General features: G+C 35.7%; 1 protein-coding gene across 2 annotated transcripts in view; it reads left to right on the forward strand.

Annotated features, from left to right (window-relative positions):
* The window catches only part of LOC133656886 (voltage-dependent L-type calcium channel subunit alpha-1D-like), a 205,076-nt gene that overhangs the window by 85,095 nt on the left and 96,177 nt on the right, over positions 1–23,804 (forward strand). For both annotated transcript variants that reach the window (XM_062057746.1, XM_062057752.1), the window contains exons 14-18: positions 249–369; positions 447–555; positions 1,186–1,231; positions 12,655–12,703; positions 20,122–20,242. In XM_062057746.1, the coding sequence (XP_061913730.1) occupies positions 249–369; positions 447–555; positions 1,186–1,231; positions 12,655–12,703; positions 20,122–20,242 (446 nt within the window). The remainder of the gene's footprint in view (positions 1–248; positions 370–446; positions 556–1,185; positions 1,232–12,654; positions 12,704–20,121; positions 20,243–23,804) is intronic.

Below are 23,804 nucleotides of genomic sequence, written 5' to 3' on the forward strand. Positions count from 1 at the left end.
ACACGGTCCTCTAGTAGGGCCAACCTATCCATGAGAAGAACACAAAGCCATACTCAGGTGTTTACCTTCACTGAGCCCACTTATGGCTGTCTTCGGATCGGGGCTAGCTTAGTAGCTATCTTAGTAGCTAGCTAGCTGAAAGTGACGCAATGGAAAAAAAAGTGTTTTGTCAGACGACAGAATGTGTTTGAGCAGGGCCAAGGAGGGCCAACTAGAAAGCTAACACTTAGCATGTTTTCCTTGGTCAGATCCTGACGGGAGAGGACTGGAACATGGTCATGTATGACGGCATCATGGCCTACGGTGGTCCCGCCTCCTCGGGAATGGTGGTCTGCATTTACTTCATCATCCTCTTTGTCTGCGGCAACTGTATCCTGACACCAACCTGGGAGTATTGATACTGAGATATTGGTTATGGAATATTGGTCCTCAAGTCACGTGACCAGACATCCTGCTCAACGTCTTCTTGGCCATCGCCGTGGACAACCTGGCCGACGCCCAGAGCCTCAACACGGCCCAGGAGGAGGAGGAGGAGGCCAGGAAGAGGAGGAAGAAGTAGGAGCATGATCACTATTACTATTACTAATCACTGATCACATGTTGCATATATCTAGTAATAACATATCATATATCAAGTAATAACATGATCATATAGCAAAAAATAACATGATCATATGGCAAGTAATAACATGATAATACTGTAATATTTCATATATAAAGTAATAACATGATAATACTGTAATTTTTTATACATCAAGTAATAACATATTACTGTAATATTTCATATATGAAGTAATAACATGATAATAATGTAATATTTCATATATGAAGTAATATGATCGTATTGTAATATTTCATATATCAAGTAATAACATAATAATACTGTAATCTTTCATATATGAAGTAATAACATTATAATACTGTAATATTTCATATACCAATTAATAACATGATAATACTGTAATATTTCATATATCATGTAATAACATGATAATACTGTAATATTTCATATATCAAGTAATACCATGATAATACTGTAATATTTCATATATCAAGTAATAACATGATATTACTGTAATATTTCATATATCAAGTAATAACATGATAATACTGTAATATTTCATATATCAAGTAATAACATGATAATACTGTAATATTTCAAGTAATAACATGATCATATTGCAGGGAGTTCATCATGCTGCACACAGTGGAAGCAACACAAGACATGAAGGTACACACTCAGCACTTTTATCACCTGACTTAGTCTTTTTTATTATCTTCATCACATGATTTAGTCTTTTTTTATCATCTTCATCACATGATTTAGTCTTTTTTATTATCTTCATCACATGATTTAGTCTTTTTTATCCACAATTGAGTCTTTTTTCATCATCTTCATCAAACGATTTAGTCTTTTTTCATCATCTTCAACACATGATTTAGTCTTTTTTTTATCCACAATTGAGTCTTTTTTCATCATCTTCATCAAACAATTTAGTCTTTTTTCATCATCTTCATCACACGATTTAGTCTTTTTTCTTCATCACACAATTTAGTCTTTTTTCATCATCATCACATGATTTAGTCTTTTTTCATCATCTTCATCACACAATTTAGTCTTTTTTCATCATCTTCATCACACGATTTAGTCTTTTTTCATCATCATCACATGATTTAGTATTTTTTCATCATTTTCATCACACGATTTAGTATTTTTTCATCATCTTCATCACAAGATTTAGTCTTTTTCATCATCATCACATGATTTAGAATTTTTTCATCATTGTCATCACATAATTTAGTCTTTTTCATCATCATCACATGATTTAGTATTTTTTCATCATTGTCATCACATAATTTAGTTTTTTTCATCATCACACGATTTAGTCTATTTTCATCATCTTCATCACATGATTTAGTCTATTTCATCATCTTCATCACATGATTTAGTCTTTTTCATCATCTTCATCACATGATTTTGTCTTTTTTCATCATTTTCATCACACGATTTAGTCTTTTTCTCATCATTTTCATCACACGATTTAGTCTTTTTTCATCATCTTCATCACACGATTTAGTCTTTTTTCATCATTTTCATCACACGATTTAGTCTTTTTTTCATCATTTTCATCACACAATTTAGTCTTTTTTTCATCATTTTCATCACACGATTTAGTCTTTTTTCATAATCTTCATCACACAATTTAGTCTTTTTTCATCATCTTCATCAAACAATTTAGTCTTCTTTCATCATTTTCATCACCCGATTTAGTCTTTTTCATCATCTTCATCACACGATTTAGTCTTTTTTCATCATCAACACATGATTTGGTCTTTTTTCATCATCTTCATCACACGATTTGGTCTTTTTTCATCATCTTCATCAAACAATTTAGTCTTCTTTCATCACTTTCATCACAAAATTTAGTCTTTTTTCATCATCTTCATTAAAAAAGGTTCAGTCTTTTTTCATCATCTTCATCACACGATTTAGTAATTTTCATCATCTTCATCACACAATTTAGTCTTTTTTCATCATCTTCATCACACGATCTAGTCTTTTTTCATCATCTTCATCAAACAATTTAGCCTTTTTTCATCATCTTCATCACACGATTTGGTCTTTTTTCATCATCTTCATCACACGATTTACTCTTATTTCATCATCTTCATCACACGATTTAGTCTTTTTTATCATCTTCATCACATGATTTTGTTTTTTTTTTCATCATCTTCATCACACGATTTGGTCTTTTCTATCATCTTCGTCAAACAATTTAGTCTTTTTTTATCATCTTCATCACACTGTGTAGTCTTTTTTCATCATCTTTACCACACGATTTAGTCATTATCATCATCTACATCACACAATTTAGTCTTTTTCAGTATCTTCATCACATGATTTAGTCTTTTTTCATCATCTTTATCACACGATTTAGTCTTTTTTCATCATCTTCATCACACGATTTAGTGTTTTTTTTATCATCTTCATCAAACGATTTAGTATTTTTTTCATCTTCATCACACAATTTGGTCTTTTTTCATCATCATCACACGATTTGGTCTTTTTTCATCATCTTCATCAAACAATTTAGTTTTCTTTCATCATCTTCATCACTTGATATAGTCTTTTTTAATCATTTTCATCACACGATTTAGTCTTTTTTCATCATCTTCATTAAAAAAGGTTTAGTCTTTTTTCAACATCTTCATCACACAATTTAATCTTTTTTCATCACCTTGATCACACGATTTAGTCTTATTTCATCATCTTCATCACATAATTTAGTCTTATTTCATCATCTTCATCACACGATTTAGTCTTTTTTCATTATCTTCATCACACGATTTAGTCTTTTTTGTCATTTTCATCAAACGATTTAGTATTTTTTTCATCATCTTCATCAAGCGATTTGGTCTTTTTCATCATCTTCATCAAATAATTTAGTCTTTTTTCATCATCTTCATCAAACAATTTAGTCTTTTTTCATCATTTTCATCACACGATTTAGTCATTTTTCATAATCTTCATCACACTATTTAGTCTTATTTCATCGTCTTCATCACACGATTTAGTGTTTTTTATCATCTTCATCACATGATTTAGTATTTTTTTTCATCATCTTCATCACACGAGTTCGTCTTTTCTATCATCTTCATCAAACAATTTTGTCTTTTTTTTCATCTTCATCACACTATGTAGTCTTTTTTCATCATCTTCATCACACGATTTAGTCTTTTTTCATCATTTTCATCACACTATGTAGTCTTTTTTCATCATGTTCATTAAAAAGGTTTAGTCTTTTTTCATCATCTTCATCACACGATTTAGTTTTTTTTCATCATCTTCATTACACGATTTGGTGTTTTTTCATCATCTTCATCAAACAATTTAGTCTTCTTTCATCATCTTCATCACATGATTTAGTCTTTTTTATCATTTTCATCACACGATTTATTCTTTAATTATCATTTTCATCACCTGATTTAGTCTTTTTATAAATGGGTTAAATGGGTTATACTTGTATAGCGCTTTTCTACCTTCAAGGTACTCAAAGCGCTTTGACACTATTTCCACATTTACCCATTCACACACATTCACACACTGATGGCTGGAGCTGCCATGCATTTGTATGTGTTGTTCGAGGCTGGTCTCTATTCTCAAATATTTGACAATAAATTACAAAATACCTATTCTGTGCTTGGTGGTACATTTGAGTTCAGTTATATGTCATCTAAGGAACTTGGGACTGACCAGCGTTTTACATCCCACTTGGAGGAACATCTGGTCAAACGCAACACATGCAAGGCGCTAACCAGCAGCCATCAGAGGCATAGGGTGAAGTCACGTCCGTTGTGTCCTTGGGCAAGACACAACGGACGTGACTAGGAAGGTAGAAGGTGGGAATTGAACCCCAGTAACCAGCAACACTCCGATTGCTGGCACAGCCACTCTACCAACTTCGCCACGCCGTCCCATCTTCATCAAACGATTTAGTCTTTTTTCATCATCTTCATCACACGATTTAGCATTTTTTTCATCATCTTTATCACACGATTTGATCTTTTTCATCATCTCCAACACACTGGACGGTATAGCTCGGTTGGTAGAGTGTCCGTGCCAGCAACTTGAGGGTTCCAGGTTCGATTCTCGCTTCCGCCATCCTAGTCACAACTGCCGTTGTGTGTTTGGGCAAGACACTTTACCCACCTGCTCCCAGTGCCACCCACACTGGTTTAAATGTAACTTAGATATTGGGTTTCACTATGTAAAGCGCTTTGAGTCAATAGAGAAAAAGCGCTATATAAATATAATTCACTTCACTTCACTTCACACGATTTGGTCTTTTTGTCATCTTCATCAAACGATTTAGTCTTTTACATCATCTTCATCACATTTTATAGTCTTTTTTTCATCATTTTCAACACACGATTTAGTCTTTTTTCATTATTTTCAACACACTAATTAGTCTTTTTTCATCATTTTCAACACACTATTTTGTCTTTTGTCATCATTTTCATCACACGATTTAGTGTGTGAATGTGAGTGTGAATGTTGTCTGTCTATCTGTGTTGGCCCTGCGATGAGGTGGCGACTTGTCCAGGGTGTACCCCGCCTTCCGCCCGATTGTAGCTGAGATAGGCTCCAGCGCCCCCCACGACCCCGAAGGAAATACGCGGTAGAAAATGGATGGATGGATGGATGGATTTACTCTTTTTTCCTCATTTCCATCACACGATTTAGTCTTTTTATATCATTTTAATCACAAGATTTTGTCTTTTTTCATCATCTTCAGCCCAAGATTTAGTCTTATTTTATCATCTTCATCACAAGATTTAGTCTTTTTTCATCATCTTCATTACACATTTTAGTTTTTTTTTCATCATCTTCATCACACGATTTAGTCTTTTTTTCCTCATTTTCATCACAGGATTTACTCTTTTTTTATCATTTTCATCATAAGATTTTGTTTTTTTTCCTCATTTTCAACACACGATTTAGTCTTTTTTCATCATTTTCAACACACTAATTAGTCTTTTTTCATCATTTTCAACACACTATTTAGTCTTTTTCATCATTTTAATCACACGGTTTAGTATTTTTTTACCATTTTCAACACACGATTTAGTATTTTTTCATCATTTTCATTACAAGATTTAGTCTTTTTTCATCATTTTAATCACAAGATTTTGTCTTTTTTCATCATCTTCATCACACAATGTAGTCTTTTGTCATCATTTTCATCACACCATGTAGTCTTTTTTTCATGATTTCCATCACTGAATTTAGTCTTTTTTTAAATCATTTTAATCACAAGATTTAGTCTTTCTTCATCATCTTCAGCCCACGATGTAGTCTTATTTTATCATCTTCATCACAAGATTTAGTCTTTTTTCATCATCTTCATTACACATTTTAGTCTTTTCATCATTTTCATCACACGATTTAGTCTTTTTTCATCATTTTCATCACAAGATTTAGTCTTTTTTTATAATTTTAATCATAAGATTTAGTCTTTTTTAATCATCTTCATCACAGGATTTCATCTTTTTTCATCAATTTCATCACACGATTGAGTCCTTTTTCTCATTTTCATCACAAGATTTTCTTTTTTCATCATCTTCATTACACATTTTATTCTTTTTTCATTATCTTCGTCACAAGATTGAGTCTTTTTTCATCATCATCACACGGTTTAGTCTTTTTTCATAATTTTCATCACACAATTTAGTCTTTTTTCATAATTTTCATCACACAATTTAGTCTTTTTTCATCATTTTCATCACACGATTTAGTCTTTTTCATCATTTTCATCACACAATTGAGTCTTTTTTCATCATTTTTAACACACTATTTTTTTCCATCAAATTCATCACACGATTTAGTCTTTTTTCATCATTTTCATCACAGGATTTAGTCCTTTTTCTCATGTTCATCACAAGATTTAGACTTTTTTTAATCATTTTAATCACAAGATTTAGTATTTTTTCATCTTCTTCATCACACGATTTAGTCTTTTTTCATCATTTTCAACATTAGTTTTTTTCATCAATTTCATCACGATTTAGTCTTTTTTCATCATTTTCATCACATGATTGAGTTCTTTTTCTCATGTTCATCGTAAGATTTAGAATTTTTTTATCATTTTAATCACAAGATTTAGTCTTTTTTCATCATCTCCATCACACGATTTAGTCTTTTTTCATCATTTTCAACACTAGTTTTTTTCATCAATTTCATCACGATTTAGTCTTTTTTCATCATTTTCATAACATGATTGAGTCCTTTTTCTCATTTTCATTACAAGTTATAGTCCTTTTTCATCTTCTTCATTACACATTTTATTCTTTTTTCATTATCTTCATCATAAGATTTAGTCTTTTTTCATCATTTTCAACACACTAATTAGTCTTTTTTCATCATTTTCAACACACTATTTAGTCTTTTTCATCATTTTAATCACACGGTTTAGTATTTTTTCACCATTTTCAACACACGATTTAGTATTTTTTCATCATTTTCATTACAAGATTTAGTCTTTTTTCATCATTTTAATCACAAGATTTAGTCTTTTTTCATCATCTTCATCACACAATTTAGTCTTTTGTCATCATTTTCATCACACGATGTAGTCTTTTTTTCATCATTTCCATCACTGAATTTAGTCTTTTTTTTTTATCATTTTAATCACAAGATTTAGTCTTTCTTCATCATCTTCAGCCCACGATTTAGTCTTATTTTATCATCTTCATCACAAGATTTAGTCTTTTTTCATAATCTTCATTACACATTTTAGTCTTTTTTCATCATTTTCATCACACGATTTAGTCTTTTTTCATCATTTTCATCACAAGATTTAGTCTTTTTTTATTATTTTAATCACAAGATTTAGTCTTTTTTAATCATCTTCATCACAGGATTTCATTTTTTTTCATCAATTTCATCACACGATTGAGTCCTTTTTCTCATTTTCATCACAAGATTTTCTTTTTTCATCATCTTCATTACACATTTTATTCTTTTTCATTATCTTCGTCACAAGATTGAGTCTTTTTTCATCATCATCACACGATTTAGTCTTTTTTCATAATTTTCATCACACAATTTAGTCTTTTTTCATAATTTTCATCACACAATTTAGTCTTTTTTCATCATTTTCATCACACGATTTAGTCTTTTTCATCATTTTCATCACACAATTGAGTCTTTTTTCATCATTTTTAACACACTATTTTTTTTTATCAAATTCATCACACGATTTAGTCTTTTTTCATCATTTTCATCACAGGATTTAGTCCTTTTTCTCATGTTCATCACAAGATTTAGACTTTTTTTAAATCATTTTAATCACAAGATTTAGTATTTTTTCATCATTTTCATCACACGATTTAGTCTTTTTTCATCATTTTCAACACTAGTTTTTTTCATCAATTTCATCACGATTTAGTCTTTTTTCATCATTTTCATCACATGATTGAGTCCTTTTTCTCATTTTCATTACAAGTTATAGTCCTTTTTCATCTTCTTCATTACACATTTTATTCTTTTTTCATTATCTTCATCATAAGATTTAGTCTTTTTTCATAATTTTTATCACAAGATTTAGTCTTTTTTCATCATCAGCCCACGATTTAGTCTTATTTCATCATCTTCATCACACGATTTAGTCTTTTTCATCATTTTCAACATTAGTTTTTTTCATCAATTTCATCATGATTTAGTCTTTTTTCATCATTTTCATCACATGATTGAGTTCTTTTTCTCATGTTCATCATAAGATTTAGAATTTTTTTATCATTTTAATCACAAGATTTAGTCTTTTTTCATCATCTCCATCACACGATTTAGTCTTTTTTCATCATTTTCAACACTAGTTTTTTTCATCAATTTCATCACGATTTAGTCTTTTTTCATCATTTTCATCACATGATTGAGTCCTTTTTCTCATTTTCATTACAAGTTATAGTCCTTTTTCATCTTCTTCATTACACATTTTATTCTTTTTTCATTATCTTCATCATAAGATTTAGTCTTTTTTCATCATTTTTATCACAAGATTTAGTCTTTTTTCATCATCAGCCCACGATTTAGTCTTATTTTATCATCTTCATCACAAGATTTAGTCTTTTTTCATCATCTTCATTACACATTTTAGTTTTTTTCATCATCTTCATCACGCAATTTAGTCTTTTTTCATAATTTTCATCACACGATTTAGTCCTTTTTCATAATTTTCATCACAAGATTTAGTCCTTTTTTAATCATTTTAATCACAAGATTTAGTCTTTTTTCATCATCTTCATCACACAATTTAGTCTTTTTTCATCATTTTCATCACACAATTTAGTCTTTTTCATCATTTTCATCACAAGATTTAATCTTTTTTTTATCATTTTAATCACAAGATTTAGTTTTTTTTTCATCATCTTCATCACACGATTTAGTCTTTTTTCATCACAATATTTAGTCTTTTTTCATCATTTTCATCACACGATTTAGTCTTTTTTCATCATTTTCATCACACGATTGAGTCTTTTTTCATCATTTTCATCACACAATTTAATTATTTTTCATGAAATGAATGTTTGAAGTGTATTTAGAACATGCATACAGTTACAAAATGATACGTGACATAGAGTATTTCCAGTTCCTGACACAACATGTTTGAAAAGCAGTAGAAATAAGCACATGCCAGATGAGTTAGTATATGATGCATGAGTGTATGACATAATGTGTTTTGTAGGTGTCTTGAGTGTATGACATAATTTGTGTTGTAGGTGTCATGATTGTATGACATAATGTGTGTTGTAGGTGTCACGAGTGTATGACATAATGTGTGTTGTAGGTAGGGATGATGTTTGATAAGAAATTATTGAGTTCGAGCCCATTATCGAATCCTCTTATCGAACCGATTCCTTATCGATTCTCTTATCGATTCCAGATAGGTTGTTGTATATAGAAAAAAACACAATATTCGGTTTAACAAAAGTTCACTTTTATTTTATAAGAAAAATATAAAATAAAATAAATAAATATTGACTGCTACCCCCTTAAAAAAAAAAAAAATATATATATATATATATATATATATATATATATATATATATATATATATATATATATATATATATATATATATATATATATATATATATATATTGACTGTTACACAAAGTATATTAAGTGGGATTTTTCAGAAAAACAAATATATACAGTAATACAAAAACAACCTGTCTCTGTGATGACTATAGGTGTATAAATAATAATATAGTGTTAAATAAAATCAGTCCATTGGGCACACAACTGAAAATAATACAGCTCTCCAAAAAGTGCACTTCTGCTGCTATTGGAACATACTAACTACACACACTATGACACTAAGAACACCACAGTCATCGATCAACAATTCTTCTTCCCTTACATGAGAGCGAAGCCTGGCAATAATTGCATATTGCCTGTTCTGCCCTCACTATACGTGTTGAGGTTATACAGCTTGGCAGACAGCTAACAAACAATCCAAGATGTCTAATAAAGTTCCAAAGCAGATTAATCCATTTAGGCTCTTTATTGCTGTTGATCTTGCTTTGTCTTTTTCTATCTTTACTTTTGTCTTGCACTGGACTGTTATTTGTTTTTTTAAACTGAAATACACACAATGACAAATGTATAAGCTATGTGATTCAATTAACATACTGAAATGTAATACACAATATGTAAATATTAGCTTTACACAAATATACAGTACTATCATCAAACAAATACTTCTGATTGTTGAAACTATTTCGATGGTGGAAATACACGACTGGCAGCCATTATAAGTCCTAAAAACATCCATTGAAACAGTGCACAAAAATATTTTTTCAATAGACATCTTACTTTCAAATTGAAACACTTTCCACCTTAATATTGAGTTATATAAAGTTAAACAGTTTACTTACAGACTTATCTTTTCCAAGGCTTGTAGGAGCTAACACAACTTGTCTACTTCTCAATTGTCTCATGAACTGAACTGACTCGCCAACCTCGGAAGTGCCCAAACTAATGACGCGTAGTATTTTCATATCGCCACAAGGCGTCAGTAAGAGTCTACAATCAAATGGGCATAACATTGCGTTCCACAGGGCATTTCCTGTGGGGGGATTCGTTCTCAGGGATTCGTTCTCAGGGATTCGAATAAATAACCAACTCTTTTTCTTTACTATAGTGGTCTCGATAACGGGTACCGGTTCTCAAAAAGGGATTCGAGTCCGAGGACTCGGTACTTTTCTTATCAAACAACCGGGAAAACCGGTTTCGAGCATCATCCCCAGTCATGAGTGTATGACATAATGTGTGTTGTAGGTGTCATGAGTGTATGACATAATGTGTGTTGTAGGTGTCATGAGTGTATGACATAATGTGTGTTGTAGGTGTCTTGATTGTATGACATAATGTGTGTTGTAGGTGTCATGAGTGTATTACATAATGTGTGTTGTAGGTGTCATGAGTGTATTACATAATGTGTGTTTAGGTGTCATGAGTGTATGACATAATGTGTGTTGTAGGTGTCATGAGTGTATTACATAATGTGTGTTGTAGGTGTCATGAGTGTAGGACATAATGCATGACATAATGTATGACAATGTGTGTTGTAGGTGTCATGAGTTTATGACATAATGTATGACATAGTGAATGTATGACATAATGTATGACATAATGATTGTATGACATAATGTGTGTTGTAGGTGTCATGAGTGTATGACCTAATGTATGGCATAATGAGTGTATGACATAATGTATGACAATGAGTGTATGACATAATGTGTGTTGTAGGTGTCATGAGTGTATGACATAATGTATGACATAATGAGTGTATGACATAATGTATGACAATGACTGTATGACATAATGGGTGTTGTAGGTGTCATGGGTGTATGACATAATGAGTGTATGACATAATGAGTGTATGATGTAATGTGTATTGTAGTTGTCATGAGTGTATGACATAATGTATGACATAATGAGTGTATGACATAATGTGTGTTGTAGGTGTCATTAGTGTAGAACATAATGAGTGTATAACATAATGTGTGTTGGAGATGTCATGAGTGTATGACATAATGAGTGTATGACATAATGTGTGTTGTAGGTGTCATGAGTATGACATAATGAATGTATGACATAATGAGTGTATGGTATAATGTGTGTTGTAGGTGTCATGAGTGTATGACATAATGAGTGTAGGACATAATGAGTGTATGACATAATGTGTGTTGTAGGTGTCATGAATCTATGACATAATGAGTGTATGACATAATGTGTGTTGTAGGTGTCATGAGTGTATGACATAATGTATGACATAATGAATGTATGACATAATGTGTGTTGTAGGTGTCATGCGTGTATGACATAATGAGTGTATGACATAATGTGTGTTGTAGGTGTCATGAGTGTATGACCTAATGTGTGTTGTAGGTGTCATGAGTGTATGACAATGTGTGTTGTAGGTGTCATGAGTGTATGACATAATGTATGACATAATGAGTGTGACATAATGAGTGTATGACATAATGTGTGTTGTAGGTGTCATGAATCTATGACATAATGAGTGTATGACATAATGTGTGTTGTAGGTGACATGAGTGTATGACATAATGCATTACATAATGAGTGTATGACATAATGAGTGTATGACATAATGTGTGTTGTAGGTGTCATGAGTTTATGACATGAGTGTATGACATAATGTATGACAATGAGTGTATGACATAATGAGTGTATGACACAAGACATAATGTATGACATAATGAGTGTATGACATAATGAGTGTATGACAATGTGTGTTGTAGGTGTCATGAGTGTATGACATAATGTATGACATAATGAGTGTATGACATACTGAGTGTATGACATAATGTGTGTTGTAGGTGTCATGAATCTATGACATAATGAGTGTATGACATAATGTGTGTTGTAGGTGTCATGAGTGTATGACATAATGTGTGTTGTAGGTGTCATGAGTGTATGACATAATGTGTGTTGTAGGTGTCATGAGTTTATGACATGAGTGTATGACAATGAGTGTATAACATAATGAGTGTATGACATAAGACTTAATGTATGACATAATGAGTGTATGACATAATGAGTGTATGACATAATGTGTGTTGTAGGTGTCAGTGGAGGAGGACAAAGAAGTTGGTTCTGCCTTCAAGTCTTCAGGTAAACAACAACTTTCCCACAAAAAGAATCACATGTATTGGCTGTGTCAAAATAATCTAGTTCTAGTTCATCATTAACAACATGGCGTCACATTTATGTCTCATTTGTGCTGCTTGTCACATTTTAAAGTTGTTTTAGTGTGTCTGATACAACTTGTTCACTTCTGATATAATACTGATATTGGAGTGGACTATATTGGTCAGATGCCATATCATGCTGGACTGCTTGTATCACACATGATATCTCACACAAGTAAACACTCCGCTTGTATTGCACAAAATATCTCACAAGTAAACACGCTGCAGGACTGTTTGTATCGTACATGATATCACACACAAGTAAACACTCTGCAGGACTGCTTGTATCGCACATGATATCACACACAAGTAAACACTCTGCAGGACTGCTTGTATCGCACATGATATCACACACAAGTATACACTCTGCAGGACTGCTTGTATTGCACATGATATCACACACAAGTAAACATGCTGCAGGACTGCTTTTATCGCACATGATATCACACATGATACTGGACTGAGCAGTGATGTTAATATGAGATATTACAGTATAGTTTCTGTGATGATATTTCTTGTGTCAAATACCATCATCAAACATGTAGCATGACATGATGATACTGGTCTGATCCGTGATATCAACATGAGCTATTACATAAATAAATGATAAATGGGTTATACTTGTATAGCGCTTTTCTACCTTCAAGGTACTCAAAGCGCTTTGGCAGTATTTCCACATTTACCCATTCACACACACATTCACACACTGATGGCGGGAGCTGCCATGCAAGGCGCTAACCAGCAGCCATCAGAGGCAAAGGGTGAAGTGTCTTGCCCAAGGACACAACGGACGTGACTAGGAAGGTAGAAGGTGGGAAATGAACCCCAGTAACCAGCAACACTCCGATTGCTGGCACAGCCACTCTACCAACTTCGCCACGCCGTCCCAAACATGGTAGGGTAATTAAACATGAATGTTTCCAACCTACTATCAGATACCTGGTCCACTAACAACCATCCACATGAACTGCTGCGGCTGTAGGCAACCTTCTGGTGGAGCTACATTTGAATTATGATGAGTCATGGTTATCTACCTTCAAATGTTGTTACTCATCTCATGTTGCAACTCTCTTGTTTACAGTCGACTCATCAGTTATGATATTAATGCTGACTCATCAGTTATTATAATTATGTTGACTCATCAGTTATGATATTAATGCTGACTCATCAGTTATGATATTAATGCTGACTCATCAGTTATTATAATTATGTTGACTCATCAGTTATGATATTAATGCTGACTCATCAGTTATTATAGTAATGCTGACTCATTAGTTATTATAATAATGCTGACTCATCAGTTATGATATTAATTCTGACTCATCAGTTATTATAGTAATGCTGACTCATCAGTTATTATAATAATGCTGACTCATCAGTTATTATATTAATGCTGACTCATCAGTTGTGATGTTCATGCTGACTCATCAGTTGTGATATTAATGCTGACTCTTCAGTTATTATATTAATGCTGACTCATCAGTTAGGATATTAATGCTGACTCATCAGTTATTATAGTAATGCTGACTCATCAGTTATTATAATAATGGTGACTCATCAGTTATTATATTGATGCTGACTCATCAGTTATGATGTTCATGCTGACTCATCAGTTGTGATATTAATGCTGACTCTTCAGTTATTATATTAATGCTGACTCATCAGTTAGGATATTAATGCTGACTCGTCAGTTATTATAATAATGCTAACTCATCAGTTATGATATTAATGCTGACTCATCAGTTATTATAATAATGCTGACTCATCAGTTATTATAATAACGCTCACTCATCAGTTATGATATTAATACTGACTCATCAGTTATTATATTAATGCTTACTCATCAGTTATTATAATAATGCTAACTCATCAGTTATGATATTAATGCTGACTCATCAGTTATTATAATAATGCTGACTCATCAGTTAGGATATTAATGCTGACTCATCAGTTATTATAATAATGCTAACTCATCAGTTATGATATTAATGCTGACTCATCAGTTATTATAATAATGCTGACTCATCAGTTATTATAATAACGCTCACTCATCAGTTATGATATTATTACTGACTCATCAGTTATTATATTAATGCTTACTCATCAGTTATTATACTAATAACTGTAAGATGCCGGCGCCCTGACGGGCTGCGGCTTGCAGACGCTCACGGTAGAAATTGAACATTTTGGCAAAAATACCGGAAAATTCTTTAAATTTCATGGCTGGCTTACAGCGTGGACACTCCGTGGTCACATACGACCGCCAGCCAATTCTGGATGTGGATAGATCGGGCCGTTTTGGACTGAAAGATGCGTGTATGTTGGACCTCCTCGCTAGCATGGGAATTCTACGACGGCTACATCCAGCGGCCTGTGAAGCAGCGGTGGCTAGTACCAGCGGGGACCGTCAACGGAAGACACGTAAGCGGTGTGATCAGAAGCAGAAGCGGGGATGCCGAGCGGGGCTAACAACAAAGCTAAAGGCTAATCCTCACAGAATGCCGCTTCCTTCCATCCTGCTTTCAAACGTCCGCTCCCTGGAGAACAAACTGGACTACCTGAAGCTGGATTTAAATGCAAGACGCGAGATGAGAGACTGTTGCGCCATATTTCTAACAGAAACGTGGTTGAAATCATCCGTTCCGGACGAGGCAGTTAGCACCGAGGGGCTAACTATGTTTCGGTCGGACAGGAGCAGCACTCTCACCGGTAAATCCTGAGGCGGTGGTGTTTGCATATACGTCAATAATAACTGGTGCAATAATGGGAAGATAGTATCACGTCACTGCTCTCCTGATGTTGAACTATTAACTATAAAATGCAGGCCATTTTATTTACCCCGGGAATTCAGTGCTATGATCTTCACAGCAGTGTACATTCCTCCCAGTGCTAACACCAAAGAAGCTTTGAATGCTTTGTACTGCTCCATCAATGAACTGCAAACTACACATCCAGAGGGAGTTTTCATCGTGGCAGGGGATTTTAATCAAGCTAACATGAAAACAGTGTTCCCTCATTTCCATCAATATGGGAATTTTGCAACCAGGGGTGGAAGCAGATTGGACTTGGTGTATAAGTAATATTAAACAAACGCCCCCACCTCGGCTCCTCAGACCATCTATCTGTGATGCTAATTCCTGCATACAAGCCCCTGCTGATCAGGAAGCAAGCTACAGTGAAGCAGGTGAGGACCTGGCCAGAGGGAGCAATGTCAGCATTACAAGACTGCTTCGAAACCACAGACTGGGACATGTTCAAGGCAGCCGCCACCGAAAATCACCACAAATGTGTGGAGGAGTATGCAGAATCTGCGTCCGCATACATTCAGAAGTGCATGGAGGATGTCAGTGTGATCAAGAACATCCCCACAAGGGCCAACGAGAAACCCTGGATGAACAGTGAGGTACGTGCAATGCTGAAGGCTCGGAACAAGGCTTTCAAGTCTGGCGACATGGTGGGATTAAAAACCGCCAGAGCTAACCTGAACCGTGCCATTAAGGTTGCAACGCGTGCTCACAGTCAGAAAGTGCAGGACTTATTCGAGAACCCCACAAACACTAGACGAATGTGGCAGGGCATACAGGTCATCACGGACTATAAAGCTGCCCCCCGTCCCTGTGACAACAGTATCAGCTTCCTAGATGACCTTAACAACTACTTTGCAAGGTTTGAGGCACTTAACACCACTCCGGCGAGAAAATCCATCCCTCGCCCTGATGAGCAGCCGCTCAACCTGGACATAGCGGATGTCTAGAAAACCCTGAGGAGAGTGAACCCCCGGAAAGCACCGGGACCTGTTGACATTCCGGGCAAGGTGCTTAAAGGCCTACTGAAACCCACTACTACCGACCACGCAGTCTGATAGTTTATATATCAATGATGAAATCTTAACATTGCAACACATGCCAATATGGCCGGGTTAACTTATAAAGTGCAATTTTAAATTTCCCGCAAAACTTCCGGTTGAAAACGTCTATGTATGATGACGTATGCGTGTGACGTCAATCGTTGAAACGGAAGTATTCGGACACCATTGTATCCAATACAAAAAGCTCTGTTTTCATCGCAAAATTCCACAGTATTCTGGACATCTGTGTTGGTGAATCTTTTGCAATTTGTTTAATGAACAATGAAGACTGCAAAGAAGAAAGCTGTAGGTGGGATCGGTGTATTAGCGGCTGGCTGCAGCAACACAACCAGGAGGACTTTGACTTGGATAGCAGACGCGCTATCCGACGCTAGCCGCAGACCGCATCGATGATCGGGTGAAGTCCTTCGGCGCTCCGTCGATCGCTGGAACGCAGGTGAGCACGGGTGTTGATGAGCAGATGAAGGCTGGCTGGCGTAGGTGGATAGCTAATGTTTTTAGCATAGCTCTGTGAGGTCCCGTAGCTAAGTTAGCTTCAATGGCGTCATTAGCAACAGCATTGTTATGCTTCGCCAGGCTGGAAAGCATTAACCGTGTAGTTACATGTCCATGGTTTAATAGTATTGTTGATTTTCTGTCTATCCTTCCAGTCAGGGGTTTATTTCTTTTGTTTCTATCTGTTAAGCCCGATGCTATCACGTTAGCTCCGTAGCTAAAGTGATTCGCCGATGTATTGTTGTGGAGATAAAAGTCACTGTGAATGTCCATTTCGCGTTCTCCACTGTCATTTTCAAGAGGATATAGTATCCGAGGTGGTTTAAAATACAAATCCGTGATCCACAATAGAAAAAGGAGAAAGTGTGGAATCCAATCAGGCCTTGTACCTAAGTTACGGTCAGAGCGAAAAAAGATACGTCCTGCACTGCACTCTAGTCCTTCACTCTCACGTTCCTCATCCACGAATCTTTCATCCTCGCTCAAATTAATGGGGTAATCGTCGCTTTCTCTGTCCGAATCGCTCTCGCTGCTGATGTAAACAATGGGGAAATGTGAGGAGCCTTTCAACCTGCGACGTCACGCTACTTCCGGTACAGGCAAGGCTTTTTTTATCAGCGACCAAAAGTTGCGAACTTTATCGTCAATGTTCTCTACTAAATCCTTTCAGCAAAAATATGGCAATATCGCGAAATGATCAAGTATGACACATAGAATGGATCTGCTATCCCCGTTTAAATAAATAAAAATTAATTTCAGTAGGCCTTTAAGGGATGTGCAGACCAGCTGGCTGGGGTTCTCACAGACATCTTCAACATCTCGCTGACCCAGGCTGTGGTACCATCATGTTTTAAGACGGCCACAATCATTCCAGTGCCAAAAAAACCCCACAATCTCCTCCCTCAATGATTACCGCCCCGTTGCACTCACCCCCATCATAATGAAGTGCTTCGAGAGGCTGGTAAAGGAATATATTGTCTCCAGACTTTCCCCCACATTCGACCCATACCAGTTTGCTTATCGCCCTAACCGCTCCACAGAGGACGCCATCTCCTCTGCACTCCGCCTGAGCTTAGAACATCTGGAAGGAAAGGACACACACGTGCGGATGTTGGTGATTAAGTACCCCACTATGCACCTGGCTGCTTGACTTCCTCACAGACAGACCCCAATTTGTGAAAGTGGGCAACAACATCTCCAGTGCCATCTCCCTGAGCACCGGCTCCCCCCAGGGCTGCGTCCTGAATCCACTGCTGTTCACGTTGATGACTCATGACTGCTGTGCTAAGTCCGCTACCAACCACATTGTGAAGTATTCGGACGACACGACAGTAGTGGGCCTCATCCGTGACAACAACGACATGGACTACAGGGAGGAGGTGAAACATCTGGTTGACTGGTGCAGAACCAACAACCTGGTCCTGAATGTCGACAAGACCAAGGAGATCATCGTTGACTTCAGGAAGCACCAGCCCAGCCACGCTCCACTCTTCATCAACGGCACAGCGGTGGAGATAGTAAGCAGCACCAAGTTCCTGGGGGTGCAGATAACTGACAATATAATCTGATCCCTACACACTAGAGCTCTTGTAAAAAGAGCTCAGCAGCGCATGCACTTTTTGCGTCGGATGAAAAGAGCACAGCTCCTGCCCCCCATTCTCACCACATTCTACAGAGGCACTATAGAGAGCCTACTGGCCAACAGCATCTCTGTCTGGACTGGAGCCTGCAGTGCCTCAGACTGGAAGTCTCTGCAGAGAGTGGTGAGGACGGCGGAAAAGATGATCAGGACTCCTCTTCCTCCTATCCAGGAGATCGCAAAAAGCCGCTGCCTGACCAGGGCTCAGGAAATCTGCAAAGACTCCTCCCACCCTCACCAAGGACTGTTTTCACTGCTGGACTCTAGAAAGAGGTTCCGCAGCCTCCGAAGCAGAACCTCCAGGTTCTGTAACAGCTTCTTCCCTCAGGCCGTTTGACTCTTGAACGCATCATAATTAAATTATCCCCTCAACTCCCCCCAAAACGGATTAACTCGCTGGAATAAAAAAGACAATATAACAAACATCCATAAACGTGGACGCATGTGAAAAAGTGCAATATATTTATCTGTACAGTAACTTATTTATTTATTTATATATACACCTTATTGCTTTTTTATCCTGCACTACCATGAGCTTATATAACGAAATTTCGTTCTTATCTGTACTGAAAAGTTCAAATTTGAATGACAATAAAAAGGAAGTCTAAGTCTAAGTCTAACTAATGTTGACTCAGCAGTTAAGCTAGTAATGCTGACTCATCAGTTATTATATTAATGCTGACTCATCAGTTATTATAATATTGCTGACTCATCAGTAAAGATATAAATGCTGACTCATCAGTTATTATAAAAATGATGACTCATCAGTTATTACATTAATGCTGACTCATCAGTTATTATATTAATGCTAACTCATCAGTATATATATTAATGCTGACTCATCAGTTATGATAATAATGCTGACTCATCAGTTATTATAAAAATGCTGATTCATCAGTTATTACATGAATGATGACTCATCAGTTATTATATTAATGCTTACTCATCAGTTATTATAATAATGCTGACTCATCAGTTATTACATTAATGCTGATTCATCAGTTATTATAATAATGCTGACTCTTCAGTTATTACATTAATGCTGACTCATCAGTTATTATAATAATGCTGACTCATCAGTTATTATAATAATGCTGATTCATCCGTTATTATATTAATGCTGACTCATCAGTTGTTATTATTATAATGCTGATTCATCAGTTATTACATTAATGCTGACTCATCAGTTGGTATTTAATGCTGATTCTTCAGTTTATTATAGTGTTGACTCATCAATTGTTATGTTAATGCTGACTCATCAGTTAATATATTAATAATAATAAGTGTTCATAAAGATCTCTCATGCAATCCAGATGATGATGTGTTGTGATGTTTCCAGTCGAGCTCCCACAAGTCCCAGTGGGGCCACTCCCTAAAAGGCTGTCTGAGCTCGCCATCAAGGAGAAGACTCCGCCCATCCCAGACGGCAGCGCCTTCTTCATCTTCAGCAGCACCAACCCGTCTGTTTTCTACATGTTCTTACCTTTTTGACTTGTCTTACCTTTTCTTGCTGAATTTCCCCTAGGGATCAATAAAGTACTTTCTATTCTATTCTATTCTATTCTATTCTATTCTATTCTATTCTTACATCCTCAACTTTTTGCCTTTTCTTACCTTTTTGACTTTTCTTTCCTTTTCTGACCTTTTTTTACCTCTTCTTACATTCTCAACTTTTTACCTTTTCTTATCTATTTTTCCTCTTCTTACTTTTTCTTACATTCTCATCTTCTTACCTTTTTTACCTTTTACCTTTTCTTACCTTTTTACCTCTTTTTACATTCTCAATTTTTTTACTTTTCTTACCTTTTCTGACCTTTTTACTAGAGATGTCCGATAATATCGTCCAATAAGCGCTTTAAAATGTAATATCAGAAATTATCGGTATCGGTTTCAACCTCCCGATTTTCCCGGGAGACTCCTGAATTTCAGTGCCCCTCCCGAAAATCTCCCGGGGCAACCATTCTCCCGAATTTCTCCCGATTTCCACCTGGACAACATTATTGGGGGCGTGCCTTAAAGGCACTGCCTTTAACGTCCTCTACAACCTGTCGTCACGTCCGCTTTTCCTCCATACAAACAGCGTGCCGGCCCAGTCACATAATATATGCGGCTTTTGCAAGTGAATTAATTAGTGAATGCAAGTGAACAAGTGAATGCAAGGCTTACTTGATCAACAGCCATACAGGTCACACTGAGGGTGGCCACACTGTGAACCCACACCAAACAAGAATGACAAACACATTTCGGGAGAACATCCGCACCGTAACACAACATAAACACAACAGAACAAATGCCCTGAACCCTTTGCAGCACTAACTCTTCCGGGACGCTACAATATACACCCCCGATACCACCAAACCCCTTTTCTTACATTCTCACCTTTTGACCTTTTCTTACCTTTTAACCTTTTCTTACCTTTTTACTTCTTCTTACATTCTCACTTTTTACCTTTTCTTACCTTTTTAACATTTCTTACATTCTCACATTTTTACCTTTTCTTACATTCTCACCTTTTTACCTTTTCTTAGCTTTTTACTTCTTCTTATATTGTCACCTTTTTACCTTTTCTTACATTTTCTTAGCTTTTTACCTCTTCTTACATTCTCACCTGTTTACCTTTTCTTTTTGCTTTTTAACTTTTCTTACCTTTTTAACTTTTCTTTCATTCTCACCGTTTTACTTTTTCTTACAATCTCACCTTTTTGCCTTTTCTTACCTTTTCACCTCTTACAAACCCTGTTTCCATGTGAGTTGGGAAATTGTGTTAGATGTAAATATAAACGGAATGCAATGATTTGCAAATCCTTTTTAACCCATATTCAATTGAATGCACTACAAAGACAAGATATCTGATGTTCAAACTCATAAACTTTTTTTTTTTTTTAGCAAATAATAATTAACTTAGAATTTCATGGCTGCAACACTTGCCAAAGTAGTTGGGAAAGGGTATGTTCACCACTGTGTTACATGGCCTTTCCTTTTAACAACACTCAGTAAACGTTTGGGAACTGAGGAGACACATTTTTTAAGCTTCTCAGGTGGAATTCTTTCCCATTCTTGCTTGATGTACAGCTTAAGTTGTTTAACAGTCCGGGGGTCTCTGTTGTGGTATTTTAGGCTTCATAATGCGCCACACATTTTCAATGGGAGACAGGTCTGGACTACAGGCAGGCCAGTCTAGTACCCGCACTCTTTTACTATGAAGCCACGTTGATGTAACACGTGGCTTGGTATTGTCTTGCTGAAATAAGCAGGGGCGTCCATGGTAACGTTGCTTGGATGGCAACATATGTTGCTCCAAAACCTGTATGTACCTTTCAGCATTAATGGCGCCTTCACAGATGTGTAAGTTACCCATGTCTTGGGCACTAATACACCCCCATACCATCACAGATGCTGGCTTTTCAACTTTGCGCCTATAACAATCCGGATGGTTCTTTTCCTCTTTGGTCCGGAGGACACGACGTCCACAGTTTCCAAAAACAATTTGAAATGTGGACTCGTCAGACCACAGAACACTTTTCCACTTTGTATCAGTCCATCTTAGATGAGCTCAGGCCCAGCGAAGCCGACGGCGTTTCTGGGTGTTGTTGATAAACGGTTTTCGCCTTGAATAGGAGAGTTTTAACTTGCACTTACAGATGTAGCGACCAACTGTAGTTACTGACAGTGGGTTTCTGAAGTGTTCCTGAGCCCATGTGGTGATATCTTTTACACACTGATGTCGCTTGTTGATGCAGTACAGCCTGAGGGATCGAAGGTCATGGGCTTAGCTGCTTACGTGCAGTGATTTCTCCTGATTCTCTGAACCCTTTGATGATATTACGGACCGTAGATGGTGAAATCCCTAAATTCCTTGCAATAGCTGGTTGAGAAAGGTTTTTCTTAAACTGTTCAACAATTTGCTCACGCATTTGTTGACAAAGTGGTGACCCTCGCCCCATCCTTGTTTGTGAATGACTGAGCATTTCATGGAATCTACTTTTATACCCAATCATGGCACCCACCTGTTCCCAATTTGCCTGTTCACCTGTGGGATGTTCCAAATAAGTGTTTGATGAGCATTTCTCAACTTTATCAGTATTTATTGCCACCTTTCCCAACTTCTTTGTCACGTGTTGCTGGCATCAAATTCTAAAGTTAATGAATATTTGCAACAAAAAAAATGTGTATCAGTTTGAACATCAAATATGTTGTCTTTGTAGCATATTCAACTGAATATGGGTTTTTACTGTTTTTACATGTTCTTACCTTTTGACCTTTTCTTACTTTTGACATTTTCTTAACTTTTTACCCTTTCTTACCTTTTTTATATTTTCTACATTTTAAACTTTTCCTACCTTTTTATCTTTTCTATGTTTTCACCTTTTCTTACCTTTTGACATTTCCTTACCTTTTCTTACATGTTCTTACCTTTTGACCATGTTTTACCTTTTTACATTCTCCCCTTTTCTTACATTTTGTTACCTTTTCTTACCCTTTAAACTTGTCTTACCTTTTGACCTTTTCTTATCTTTTGACCATTTTTTCATGTTTTTACCTTTTTCTTACATTTTGACCTTTTTTTAACCTTTTTACTTCTTCTTACATACTCACCTTTTTACATGTTTTTACCTTTTTGCCTTTTCTTACCTTTTTACCTTTACTTACCTTTGGACCTTGTCTTACCTTTTTAACTTGTCTTACATTCCCACCTTTTTACCTTTTCTTACATTCTCAATTGTTTACCTTTTTTTACATTCTCATCTTTTTACCTTTTCTTACATTCTCACATTTTTACCTTTTCTTACATTTGTAATTTTTCTGAACTTTTTACCTTTTCTTACCTTTTTATATTTTCTACTTTTTTACCTTTTCTTACCTTTTGACCTTGTTTTACTCTTTGCCCTTTTCTTACATTTATATATTTTCTACGTTTTTACCCTTTCTTACCTTTTTATCTTTTCTACCTTTTCACCTTTTCTTACCGTTTTACCATTTCTCACCTTATCTTTCCTTATCTTACACATCTTTTTACTCTTT

This window comes from Entelurus aequoreus, linkage group LG01, assembly GCF_033978785.1.
Source record: "Entelurus aequoreus isolate RoL-2023_Sb linkage group LG01, RoL_Eaeq_v1.1, whole genome shotgun sequence".
Lineage (NCBI taxonomy): Eukaryota > Metazoa > Chordata > Actinopteri > Syngnathiformes > Syngnathidae > Entelurus > Entelurus aequoreus.